Source organism: Ranitomeya imitator, chromosome 4 (assembly GCF_032444005.1).
Source record: "Ranitomeya imitator isolate aRanImi1 chromosome 4, aRanImi1.pri, whole genome shotgun sequence".
Lineage (NCBI taxonomy): Eukaryota > Metazoa > Chordata > Amphibia > Anura > Dendrobatidae > Ranitomeya > Ranitomeya imitator.
This window is the reverse complement of record NC_091285.1, coordinates 707,866,331-707,880,297: the sequence shown is the minus strand read 5'-3', so window position 1 is coordinate 707,880,297 and position 13,967 is coordinate 707,866,331. Positions and strand designations below refer to the sequence as shown.

The 13,967-nt window shown below is 43.1% G+C and overlaps 1 protein-coding gene across 1 annotated transcript in view; it reads right to left on the bottom strand.

Annotated features, from left to right (window-relative positions):
• Positions 1 to 9,314: 9,314 nt before the first annotated feature.
• LOC138674849 (olfactory receptor 5V1-like) overlaps positions 9,315 to 13,967 on the bottom strand; it is a 42,882-nt gene continuing 38,229 nt past the window's right edge. Inside the window, exon 3 of the mRNA XM_069762666.1 lies at positions 9,315 to 9,401. Coding sequence (XP_069618767.1) covers positions 9,315 to 9,401 — 87 coding nt within the window. The remainder of the gene's footprint in view (positions 9,402 to 13,967) is intronic.

The following is a 13,967-nucleotide window of genomic DNA, read 5'->3' as shown; positions in this document are numbered from 1 at the left end:
GCTGGTGGTCAAGTACAAGGACAAGAGGGATGTCCTTCTCTTGACCACCATACATGGTGATGGCAGAGCCCTCAGCACTGTACGGGGTACCTCTACACAGGTCTGCAAACCGGACTGTGTACTAGGCTACAACAAAAGCATGGGGGGGGTTGATCTCTCTGATCAACTCCTCCAACCATACAGTGCTTTGAGAAAGGCCAAGGTGTGGTACAAAAAGTTGGCCGTCCACATCGTACAAATGGCAATGCTCAACGCTTTCCTGCTGTTACGATGTGCACGCCACACCGATACGTCGTACCTTCAGTTTCAGGAGGTAGTGGTTAAGGCCCTGATATTTGGTACTCCGGAAGGAGAGGGCCCCAGTACTTCCGGAACTGAAGGTGCTCGTATCGTACCAGGCCAGCATTTTCCGGGGGTGGTCCCGCCAACCGGCAGAAAAGGTAAGCCGCAAAAAAGGTGCCGAGTGTGTTACAAAAGGGGAATACGCAAGGACACCATTTATCAATGCGACACCTGCCCCGAAAAACCTGGCCTGTGTATGAAGGATTGCTTCAGATTGTACCACACCTCCATGCACTACTAATTTACTTTACAAGAAAGCGTACATTAGTTCCAAAAAGGGGGCACATCTAGATAAGTTCCTTGGGGGGGGGTCTAGGTTCCAAAATGATGTCACTTGGGTTTTTTTTTTACTGTTTAGGCACATCAGGGGCTCTGCAAACGGAACATGACGACTGCAGACCATTTCTGCATTCCAAAACGTCACAACTTCCCTTTCGAGCCCCAACGTGTGCCTAAACAATTTTTTCCCACATATGGCATACCAGCGTAATCAGGACAATTTGGACAACAACTTTTGATGTCCAATTTCTCCTGTTACCTTTGGGAAAATTAAAAATTGGGGACTAAAATATCATTTTTGTGGGAAAAAATAGGATTTTTTATTTTCACGCCTGGGCATTATAAACTTTAGTGAAGCACGTGGGGGTTCAAATTTCTCACCAAACACCTAGATAAGTTCCTTAGGGGGTACAGTTTCCAAAATGGGGTCACTTGTGGGGGGTTTCTACTGTTTAGGCACATCATGGGCTCTCCAAACGCAACATGGCGTCTGATCTCAATTCCAGCCAAATTTAGCTTGAAAAAGTCAAACGGCGCTCCTTTCCTTCTGAGCCCTGCCATGCGCCCAAACAGTGGTTCCCCCCAAATATGGGGTATCAGAGTACTCAGGACAAATTGGACAACAACTTTTGGGGTACAATTTCTCCTTTTACCCTTGAGAAAATAAAAAATTGGGGACTAAACTATCATGTTTGTGGAAAAAAATAGGAATTTTTTTTTTCACGCCCGGGCGTTATAAACTTTCGTGAAGCACTTGGGGGATAAAAGTGCTCATGACACATCTAGATAAGTTCCTTAGGGGGTCTAGTTTCCAAAATGGGGTCACTTGTGGGGGGTTTCCACTGTTTAGGCACATAAGGGGGTCGCCAAACACGACATGGCGTCCGTTCTCAATTCCAGCCAAAGTTAGCTTGAAAAAGTCAAACGGCGCTCCTTTGCTTCTGAGCCCTGCCATGCGCCCAAACAGTGGTCCCCCCCACATATGGGGTATCAGCGTACTCAGGACAAATTGGACAACAACTTTTGGGGTCCAATTTCTCCTTTTACCCTTGAGAAAATAAAAAATTGGGGACTAAACGATCATGTTTGTGGAAAAAATAGGAATTTTTTTTTTCACGCCCGGGCGTTATAAACTTTCGTGAAGCACTTGGGGGATAAAAGTGCTCATGACACATCTAGATAAGTTCCTTAGGGGGTCTAGTTTCCAAAATGGGGTCACTTGTGGGGGGTTTCCATTGTTTAGGCACATCAGGGGGTCGCCAAACGCGACATGGCGTCCGATCTCAATTCCAGCCAAATTTAGCTTGAAAAAGTCAAACGGCGCTCCTTTCCTTCTGAGCCCTGCCATGCGCCCAAACAGTGGTCCCCCCCCACATATGGGGTATCAGCGTACTCAGGACAAATTGGACAACTTTTGGGGTCCAATTTCTCCTTTTACCCTTGAGAAAATAAAAAATTGGGGACTAAACGATCATGTTTGTGGAAAAAATAGGATTTTTTTTTTTCACGCCCGGGCGTTATAAACTTTCGTGAAGCACTTGGGGGATAAAAGTGCTCATGACACATCTAGATAAGTTCCTTAGGGGGTCTAGTTTCCAAAATGGGGTCATTTGTGGGGGGTTTCCACTGTTTAGGCACATCAGGGGGTCGCCAAACGCGACATGGCGTCCGATCTCAATTCCAGCCAAATTTAGCTTGAAAAAGTCAAACGGCGCTCCTTTCCTTCTGAGCCCTGCCATGCGCCAAAAAAGTGGTTCCCCCTCACATGTGGGGTATCATCGTACTCAGGATAAATTGGACAACAACTTTTGAGGTCCATTTTCTCTTTTTACCCTTGGGAAATTAAAAAGATTATTGCTGAAAGATCATTTTTGTGACTAAAAAGTAAAATGTTAATTTTTTCCTTCCATGTTGCTTCTGCTGCTGTGAATCACCTGAAGGGTTAATATACTTCTTGAATGTGGTTTTGAGCACCTTGAGGGGTGCAGTTTTTAGAATGGTGTCACTTTTGGGTATTTTCTGCCATATAGACCTCTCAAAATGACTTCAAATGTGAGGTGGTCCCTAAAAAAAATGGTTTTGTAAATTTGGTTGTAAAAATGAGAAATTGCTGGTCAAATTTTAACCCTTATAACTTCCTTGAAAAAAAAAAGTTTGTTTCAAAAATTGTGCTGATGTAAAGTAGACATGTGGGAAATGTTATTTATTAACTATATTGTGTCACATAACTCTCTGGTTTAACAGAATAAAAATTCAAAGTTGGAAAATTGTGAAATTTTCAACATTTTCGCCAAATTTCCGTTTTTTTCACAAATAAACGCAAGTTATATCGAAGAAATTTTAGTACTATCATGAAGTACAATATGTTACAAGAAAACAATCTCAGAATCGCTAAGATCCGTTGAAGCGTTTCGGAGTTATAACCTCATAAAGGGACAGTGGTCAGAATTGTAAAAATTGGCCTGGTCATTGACGTGCAAACCACCCTTGGGGGTAAAGGGGTTAAGAGTCCTCAGTGGTTGATACCTTTTAATGGCTAACTGATAAGATGGTAACAAATTGCAGCTTTCAAGACTACTCAGGTCTCTTCATCAGGCAAAGACTCAAAGAAATTCTGGAGAATCACATATTTATGCACAAAACATCACAGAAAAAAAAATGGATAAGACATGAAGCAGAATTACCCCTGAGGATCCTCAATTCTAAATATTTTTCTATCTACTGGCTAACACTTGTACCAAGATATTTATTTTTCCTGGATCTACAAACTCTTTTTAAAGGTATTTCTTATACTGTAGGACGTTAATAACAGAAAATTTTTTTTTGGGGGGACCAAGGATAAGGCCTCTATAACACAGTAGATCCTACAAACTATTTTTCAAGTCAGGTCCCTTACTGTATGACATCATTAATAACAGAATAATTTGTTTGTGGTCTCTGGATCAGGCCTCTACATCTTAATTTCAACCCAAACATATGACAGAGTGTGATACAGCGGGTTGTCTAACTTTTTGCAAATGAAAAATTATAGTTTTGTTTTTATGTGCCTTAGGTCTACAGACAGGTTACTATCACCGCCACAAAGTGACTATGTGGGACACAGCAGGTTGTTTCACATTTAGCAACAGAAAAAATTATAACTTTTTTTATGTGCCTTAGGTCTAGAGACAGCTTTATTTCACCACAGCACTACATTAAAAGGTGAGATACAGCAGGCTGTTTAATATTTTTCCACTAGATACATGTGACTTAGAATGCTAAACTCATGCATGGATCACAATAGAAGTAATATACAACACGTGCCCTGCTGGATTTGTTTATGCACCTCAGTATGGCCAAAAAAGAAAAAAAAGGGCTGGAAGTTAAATTTCACAGCCACACTGGACAATATCTAGCTACACTATCTGACTGATATGCAACCACCTATCTAACTAGCTACAATATAGTAACATAGTAACATAGTTAGTAAGGCCGAAAAAAGACATTTGTCCATCCAGTTCAGCCTATATTCCATCATAATAAATCCCCAGATCTACGTCCTTCTACAGAACCTAATAATTGTATGATACAATATTGTTCTGCTCCAGGAAGACATCCAGGCCTCTCTTGAACCCCTCGACTGAGTTCGCCATCACCACCTCCTCAGGCAAGCAATTCCAGATTCTCACTGCCCTAACAGTAAAGAATCCTCTTCTATGTTGGTGGAAAAACCTTCTCTCCTCCAGACGCAAAGAATGCCCCCTTGTGCCCGTCACCTTCCTAGGTATAAATAGATCCTCAGCGAGATATTTGTATTGTCCCCTTATATACTTATACATGGTTATTAGATCGCCCCTCAGTCGTCTTTTTTCTAGACTAAATAATCCTAATTTCGCTAATCTATCTGGGTATTGTAGTTCTCCCATCCCCTTTATTAATTTTGTTGCCCTCCTTTGTACTCTCTCTAGTTCCATTATATCCTTCATGAGCACCGGTGCCCAAAACTGGACACAGTACTCCATGTGCGGTCTAACTAGGGATTTGTACAGAGGCAGTATAATGCTCTCATCATGTGTATCCAGACCTCTTTTAATGCACCCCATGATCCTGTTTGCCTTGGCAGCTGCTGCCTGGCACTGGCTGCTCCAGGTAAGTTTATCATTAACTAGGATCCCCAAGTCCTTCTCCCTGTCAGATTTACCCAGTGGTTTCCCATTCAGTGTGTAATGGTGATATTGATTCCTTCTTCCCATGTGTATAACCTTACATTTATCATTGTTAAACCTCATCTGCCACCTTTCAGCCCAAGTTTCCAACTTATCCAGATCCATCTGTAGCAGAATACGATCTTCTCTTGTATTAACTGCTTTACATAGTTTTGTATCATCTGCAAATATCGATATTTTACTGTGTAAACCTTCTACCAGATCATTAATGAATATGTTGAAGAGAACAGGTCCCAATACTGACCCCTGCGGTACCCCACTGGTCACAGCGACCCAGTTAGAGACTATACCATTTATAACCACCCTCTGCTTTCTATCACTAAGCCAGTTACTAACCCATTTACACACATTTTCCCCCAGACAAAGCATTCTCATTTTGTGTACCAACCTCTTGTGCGGCACGGTATCAAACGCTTTGGAAAAATCGAGATATACCACGTCCAATGACTCACCGTGGTCCAGTCTATAGCTTACCTCTTCATAAAAACTGATGAGATTGGTTTGACAGGAGCGATTTCTCATAAACCCATGCTGATATGGAGTTAAACAGTTATTCTCATTGAGATAATCCAGAATAACATCCCTCAGAAACCCTTCAAATATTTTACCAACAATAGAGGTTAGACTTACTGGCCTATAATTTCCAGGTTCACTTTTAGAGCCCTTTTTGAATATTGGCACCACATTTGCTATGCGCCAGTCCTGCGGAACAGATCCTGTCGCTATAGAGTCCCTAAAAATAAGAAATAATGGTTTATCTATTACATTACTTAGTTCCCTTAGTACTCGTGGGTGTATGCCATCCGGACCCGGAGATTTATCTATTTTAATCTTATTTAGCCGGTTTCGCACCTCTTCTTGGGTTAGATTGGTGACCCTTAATATAGGGTTTTCATTGTTTCTTGGGATTTCACCTAGCATTTCATTTTCCACCGTGAATACCGTGGAGAAGAAGGTGTTTAATATGTTAGCTTTTTCCTCGTCATCTACAACCATTCTTTCCTCACTATTTTTTAAGGGGCCTACATTTTCAGTTTTTATTCTTTTACTATTGATATAGTTGAAGAACAGTTTGGGATTAGTTTTACTCTCCTTAGCAATGTGCTTCTCTGTTTCCTTTTTGGCAGCTTTAATTAGTTTTTTAGATAAAGTATTTTTCTCCCTATAGTTTTTTAGAGCTTCAATGGTGCCATCCTGCTTTAGTAGTGCAAATGCTTTCTTTTTACTGTTAATTGCCTGTCTTACTTCTTTGTTTAGCCACATTGGGTTTTTCCTATTTCTAGTCCTTTTATTCCCACAAGGTATAAACCGCTTACACTGCCTATTTAGGATGTTCTTAAACATTTCCCATTTATTATCTGTATTCTTATTTCTGAGGATATTGTCCCAGTCTACCAGATTAAGGGCATCTCTAAGCTGGTCAAACTTTGCCTTCCTAAAGTTCAGTGTTTTTATGACTCCCTGACAAGTCCCCCTAGTGAAAGACAGGTGAAACTGCACAATATTGTGGTCGCTATTTCCTAGATGCCCGACCACCTGCAGATTTGTTATTCTGTCAGGTCTATTAGATAGTATTAGGTCTAAAAGTGCTGCTCCTCTGGTTGGATTCTGCACCAATTGTGAAAGATAATTTTTCTTGGTTATTAGCAGAAACCTGTTGCCTTTATGGGTTTCACAGGTTTCTGTTTCCCAGTTAATATCCGAGTAGTTAAAGTCCCCCATAACCAGGACCTCATTATGGGTTGCAGCTTCATCTATCTGCTTTAGAAGTAGACTTTCCATGGTTTCTGTTATATTTGGGGGTTTGTAACAGACCCCAATGAGAATTTTGTTACCATTTTTCCCTCCATGAATTTCGACCCATATGGACTCGACATCCTCATTCCCTTCGCTAATATCCTCCCTTAAAGTGGACTTTAGACAAGACTTTACATAGAGACAAACCCCTCCTCCTCTCCGATTTTTACGATCCTTTCTAAACAGACTGTAACCCTGTAAGTTAACTGCCCAGTCATAGCTTTCATCTAACCATGTCTCGGTTATTCCCACTATGTCAAAGTTACCTGTAGATATTTCTGCTTCTAGTTCTTCCATCTTGTTTGTCAGGCTTCTGGCGTTTGCGAGCATGCAATTTAGAGGATTTTGTTTTGTTCCAATCTCCTCGCTGTGGATTGCTTTAGAAATGTTCTTACCTCCCATCTGAGTATGTTTTCCTGGGTCTTCTTTGTTCAAGTCTAATGTTTTTCTTCCCGTCCCCTCTTCTTCTAGTTTAACGCCCTCCTGATGAGTGTAGCGAGTCTTCTGGCGAATGTGTGTTTCCCAGGTTTGTTGAGGTGTAGTCCATCTCTGGCGAGGAGTCCATCGTACCAGTAATTCACACCGTGGTCCAGGAATCCGAATCCTTGTTGTCTGCACCATCGTCTTAGCCAGTTGTTTGCATCAAGGATCCTGTTCCATCTCCTGGTGCCATGCCCGTCTACTGGAAGGATAGAAGAAAAAACTACCTGTGCATCCAGTTCCTTTACTTTCTTCCCCAACTCTTCAAAGTCTTTGCAGATTGTCGGTAGGTCTTTCCTTGCCGTGTCATTGGTGCCAACATGTATCAGAAGAAATGGGTGGACGTCCTTGGAGCTGAAGAGCTTTGGTATCCTATCGGTCACATCCTTGATCATCGCACCTGGAAGGCAGCATACTTCTCTTGCAGTTATGTCCGGTCTGCAGATGGCTGCTTCTGTGCCTCTCAGTAGTGAGTCTCCCACCACCACCACTCTTCGTTGCTTCTTGGCTGTACTTTTTGCTGTCACTTGTTGCTGTGTGCCCTTTTCTTTTTTGCTTGCTGGTATTGCTTCATCCTTAGGTGTGCCATCTTCATCCTCTACAAAGATTTGATATCGGTTCTTCAGTTGTGTGGTTGGTGATTTCTCCATGGTCTTCTTGCTTCTTTTGGTCACATGCTTCCACTCATCTGCTTTTGGAGGTTCTCTGACACTTTTTTCACCTTCTGTGACCAGTAGAGATGCTTCTGTTCTGTCTAGAAAGTCTTCATTCTCTTTGATGAGTTTCAAAGTTGCTATTCTTTCTTCCAGACCCCGTACCTTTTCTTCTAAAAGGGCCACTAGTCTACACTTCTGACAGGTGAAATTTGATTCTTCTTCTGGTCGGTCTGTGAACATGTAGCACATGCTGCAGCTCACCATGTAGGTCGTCACATCTGCCATGTTGCTCCTAGATCCTGCTGACTTGCTGTGTGTTTTCCTTCTTGTGTAATCTACTCAGCCAAGCTCTTTTGCAATAATATCCTACAGGCAAAAATTCGCGCGCCGATACAATGTATGATACAGCAGGCTTTTCCACATTTAGCTACTGAAATAATATAATTTAGAATGCTAGACTAGTGCATGTGAAACGGAGGCCAGGGTGGTAGTCGTGGCAGAGGGTGGCAGTACTGGCACACCCTTGCCCTCCATCACATTGACACATTGCAGTCCACTCACTTGTAGGTCAGGGTCCATTCCACACTGCCGGAGGCTCCTTTTCTTTCTAAACCACACAATGACAATCAGAGACCAGGGTCATCTTTAACATAACAATTTTACTCAGCTCGTCCAATATAGTCACCAAAACAGCTCAAGATTCTTCGCAGAATATCACAATTCTGTTTCCTGTACTGTCCCTCATTCCTCCAGGAATGTCCACCGGATCCGCCTGTGATGCAGCTTCCTGACTGGTTAGAGTAACCCGCTTCAGGAGTTCCCTGCCCGCTTTCCTCTCCAAAGGTGAAATCAAAGAATGGCTGTTCCATTCCTTACTAGGCCGTATGTCTCGGACATTAAGGGTTGTTCCCACGAAGTTAGCTGCTACAAAATTTATGCTGCCCTGATATTCCTCCACTACCGTGTGACTGTCAACTCTTAGACCCTGGACTGCTGAGCTTTTCTGCTTGAATTTTCCCCTGGACATGGCTGTCCTGTCCCTGCTCCCGGCTCACACACACTAACTAACTCCAGGAAGCTCCCAACTACTCTTTTCCTAGCACCTCCCAACCAGACAAAATACTTTTGGTCTAGCTAATCCCTGTTCTATTCTATTCTATTCTACTATGTATCCCGTACAATGCAATACACAATATATAACCATTACATGACATATGAAATATACCAGGGATGTACAGTATACAAGGATTGCAGGGCACTAAACTGGCCCCCCACACCCCTTACACTCCTCCCTCCTAAAATATGGTCGCTCCCGACCACACGGTGCTGGAACAACATAAAACACATTTTTTAAAATGTATTTAACTGTAATATAAGTTTATTTGCTTTACATGAGAGTCCATTTTTCCTTTACCGTCCAATGCTGACCTTTTGGCCATTGATATGCTTTAGGTAAGCGCTGGGTTACAGTCCTCCCTGACCTGAGCATGTACACAGTTCACATTAGGACTCACCACAGTCCTAGCAGATACAGCCCACATTATATTGCCCCGGCTCATTCATTAGGTCCTCTTGTTTGAGTTCTTCCCTCTCCTACTTTGCAAGGATTATGGCCATCTAACGCACGTTTGCTGCTCTTTCCCTAGGGATAAAGTTCAGGTTACACATAGCAAATTAAAACACAATCCATTGCAGCAGCCATGTACAGTCCCTTTTTAGTCCAAAGACACCTAACCCCTCAGGGTCAGCATCCTGAAATCTAACAGAGGAGGTGCAACAGGCGCAACAGAACTTGGGGAAGGGGAAAAGAAAAATCATGTAAACCATGTTCCTCATCAATGTTCAACCATGAGTGTGCCAGCCACATTCTTCCTCAACTCTGCACCAGGCTCGGGTCCTACAGGGCTCCTCTGCCCACAAGGACATTGAACAGTCCCATTCACCATTTTTTTTCAGCAGATACAACAAGCACAACTTTTTTTTCAAGTACTCCTCATCAGTCACTGTCTCGGTGGCACAAGTCCTGTCCCACATCGGGCTCCATGTCTGTGCAACAGGCAGGGAATGTGAGGACTACTGCACCCGTTCCTGGCACTCATGCAGTTCCGAGTCATCCTACGGAGTAGCAGGGCGACTGCCACAGCAAAATACTCCAGGTTCCATCCCCTTTGAAGAAGGTGTCCCGATCTCCTTCCCTCAGGGGGTGCTGAAATTTGACAGAGCTGGCGTTCACAAACACCTTATCATCAGTGTAGGCCTCGCAGAGGAAGCCATACTCGCAAGATGCATTAGTGTGCACCAACACCCTGTTGATCTGCCATCCGGCAATTGCACACCCACCAGGTCGGCGCAGCTCTGCCCAGACCTCTCTCTCTCTCCTTCTTTCCTTTAATCATCCCCATTATCCATGCTGCCTGCCCGAGGGATGGGAAGAAACCCTCTCCTTCCTGTTATCGGTGTGATGGATCCAAGGATGGAACGTCTATGAAGATGTGCTTGCGCTCCAGTGTGTGGGACCAAGTTCCACTCACCGCCTGCTTGTCGTCCCGTTCCTGCTGTTCTGACATCTCGGCCGTGATTGCTCCGAGACCATCAGACTCCACCGACACAGCTACCACACCCTCCAGCTCAGGCTCCGGCTCCTCCAGTTCCACCTCTTCCAGGCCTCACCTGTTCCAGGGTGGAGCTGCTTCAGGCTGCTCCACTCATTCAGCATCGGACTCCGCCTGTCCCTGGGGAATCTGCTGTAAGGGGCAAGGCTTCCTTTTCTTTCTTCTCGCCCACCATGGGCAGGCACCGCTCACCGGGGAATGCATCTCAGACCCGGGCCACTGTCTCTGACATACGGAGTTTCATGCCACTTTCAGGTTAGGACACCCATAAGGGGCGGAGCTATAGTTGTCCACAGTTTCTGTGCCAATTTCCACCATCTTTGCCATAGTAAGGGTACCTCCACTTTCTGAATGTGAGGTACCCGGATCCTGCCATACTACACAAAATGAAAAGGAGGCCAGGAGGGTAGATGTGGCTGAGGGTAGCCGTACTGGCACACCCTGGCCCTCCGTCACATTAACACATTGCAGTCCACTCACCTGTAGGTCAGGGTCCATTCCACACTGCTAGGGCTCCTTTTCTTTCAACTCCACACGAGAGTCAGAGTTGAGGGTCATCTTTAACATAACAAATTTACTCAGCTCATCCAGTTTATTCACCAAAACAGAACAAGATTCTTTGCAGAATATCACCATTCCCTGTACTGTCCCTCACTCCTCCAGGAAAATCCACTGGATCCGCCAGTGACGCAGCTTCCTGACTGCTCAGACTAACCCACTTCAGGAGTTCCCCGCTCACTTCCCTCTCCAAAAGTGAAGTTGAAGACTGGCTCTTCCATTCCTTACTAGGCTGTAGGCCTCGGATGCTAAGGGTTGTTCCCACGAAGTTAGCTGCTATGATCTTTATGCCCTGATATTCCTCCGCTCTGTGTGACTATCAGCTCTTAGGTCCTGTACCGCTGGGCTCTTCTGCTTGAATGTTCCACTGGACATGACTGTCCTGTCCTTTCTCCGGGCTCACACACTAACTAACTCCAGGAAGCTCCCAACTACTCTTTACATAACCCCTCCCAACCAGACAAAATCTTATTGGTCTAACTAATCCCTATTCTTTTCTATTCTACTATGTATCCCCCTACTGGTCTAAGTCCTCCACTATCCCTATATCTTTACAACACATGAACATAAGTACAATGCAATGCACAATCTATAAACATTACATGATATATGAAATATACCATTGGCATATGCAAGGAGTGTAGGGAACTAAACATGCCCACCGCACCCCTTACATATGCAGCACTATAGAAGCAGTGCACAACACACTTGTAGGACATGTGCCTTGCCGGTTTTCTCTGAGAACCTCAGTAATGCCACAAAGAAAAATTACAGAAGGTAAATTTTACAGCCACACTGGACACTATCAAGCTACACTTTCGGCAAGATATACAACCTCCTAACTAAATAGCTGAAGTCTAACACTCGCAGCCTCTCTGCGCTGTTACAGTGTCAAAATGGCGCTAAAACTACATGTATGCTATTTATATGGAGAGAGACATGTGATTTCAGCAGCCAATGATGCAAGCCATGGTGTCAAGACATTGTGGGTGTTTTCTGCATCATGGTTGGCTAGCCGCAATGTGCACACATAAATTTAGGAAAAAATAAATAAAAATTACTATTTACAAGGACGCTGCACCTCTGAGCTCTGCAAACCCCTTCCCCTCATCAAACAAGTGCCGAATGCTCATGATACACCACCATTACCATTGCTAAAGTGGGGAAAATATTTTGAGGGCAATGCACATATTTTCCCGCACTTTTACCAAATGTTACCGTTTTTTACCCGTTTTATGAAATTTTCCTTAGATTTACGATCACGAATGTGAATGTGCCATATACATGCAGAATTAATCTTTGGCGATCATTTTCCGAACAAATGCACTCATTTCTAGTCATGATGTCATTGTGACAACCGCTGATGAAGCTGCTGAGGCCATTTAATATGTGGAGAGGGCAAATCAATTACAATTTTACCTCAATGAGGGGATTCTCAGTCCTTATTAATAAGTTCAACTCCTTTATGATCTATTGTATACCCTTGGACTGTGCTTAAATTAAGTTACTGATGTATCTCTGCAACAGTTGGTGAATATCAACCATACTCGGGTTACAGAACCATTTTCCAGGTTGTGTAGGATTTGTGTCGTGTGTCAAACTTGCATATTATTTAGTGCAACATAAAGATTTGAATTGAAAGTATTATTCTTCACATAAATCATATGAATATTTCATAAAAATCACAAATCATGGAGCGTCCCGGTACAAAATACTCAATGCATAAAATATCCAAATCCGGACATTTTATAGCTTCATGTCCAATTCTAATGAGTCCAGAGACATGCACTATCTTCTCCTGAGTTTCTAGATATTATTACTCTATTGAGAGGCAATTTACAGGTAATTTCTGTCAACTTTATATTTTGTATTTTTCGTTTTTTACGGAATATTTCTGATTTTTATTGACTATTCAACTCTAAAAGTAAAAACAAGTTAAATTTCTCTTTAGAATAAAACTTCATTTTAGTTTTCTACTTTCTACGTTGTGTCAGAAGTCAGTCTTTGTTCACGCTACAAAATTGTACGATATACTAACTTAAGTTGGACAAAACTTTTGAAAATTTAATTTGCCGGTTTACAAAATTTTTCCAATTTTTTTTATTTGCGCAAGTAAGTTCTCCACATGTCTCTTTTTATAATTCACAGCTCTTATTCAGACATTTTTCGCAGAATTGGGAGAAGGTGGCAGTGATTCATCTCTCATTGTTTGAGTATTTAATCAATCTGCGTAGTTTTTTCTCCCCTGTTTCACAAGTCCACAAACTACATGGACTCATACAATGGATAATCAACATATTAGCAAGCATCAGTTGTTTAATGACCCTGTGGCACTGTTTTGCAAAGATAGTCGATAATTTGTTGAAGCTGAAATAAGAGGCAAACAGCAGCCATTCAAAACTCCTCAAATATAAATTTCAATAATCAACACTCAAACAATAGCCGCAGTTCACTATATGAAATTTCTCAAGGTGAACTGCAGTGGACTCAATGAGCTCAGCGCTAGTGTTGAGCATTCCGATACCGCAAGTAACGGGTATCGGCCGATACTTGCGGTATCGGAATTCCGATACCGAGATCCGATACTTTTGTGATATCGGGTATCGGTATCGGATCAATAGGGATGTGTAAAATAAAGAATTAAAATAAAAAATATTGATATGCTCACCTCTCCGGCGGCCCCTGGACATCATGCTGCTAACCGGGAGGCTTCTTTGTTTAAAATGCGCGCCTTTAGGACCTGGGAATGACGTCCCGGGTTCTGATTGGTCGCGTGCCGCCCATGTGACCGGAAGCCGCGACGTCATTCGCAGGTCCTCAATTCCTAGAATTAGGAGTTTTTGTGAATGAGAATGACGTCGCGGCTTCTGATTGGTCGCGTGCCGGTCACATGGGCGGCACGCGACCAATCAGAACCCGGGACGTCATTCCCAGGTCCTAAAGGCGCGCATTTTAAACAAAGAAGCCTCCCGGTTAGCAGCATGATGTCCAGGGGCCGCCGGAGAGGTGAGCATATCAATATTTTTTATTTTAATTCT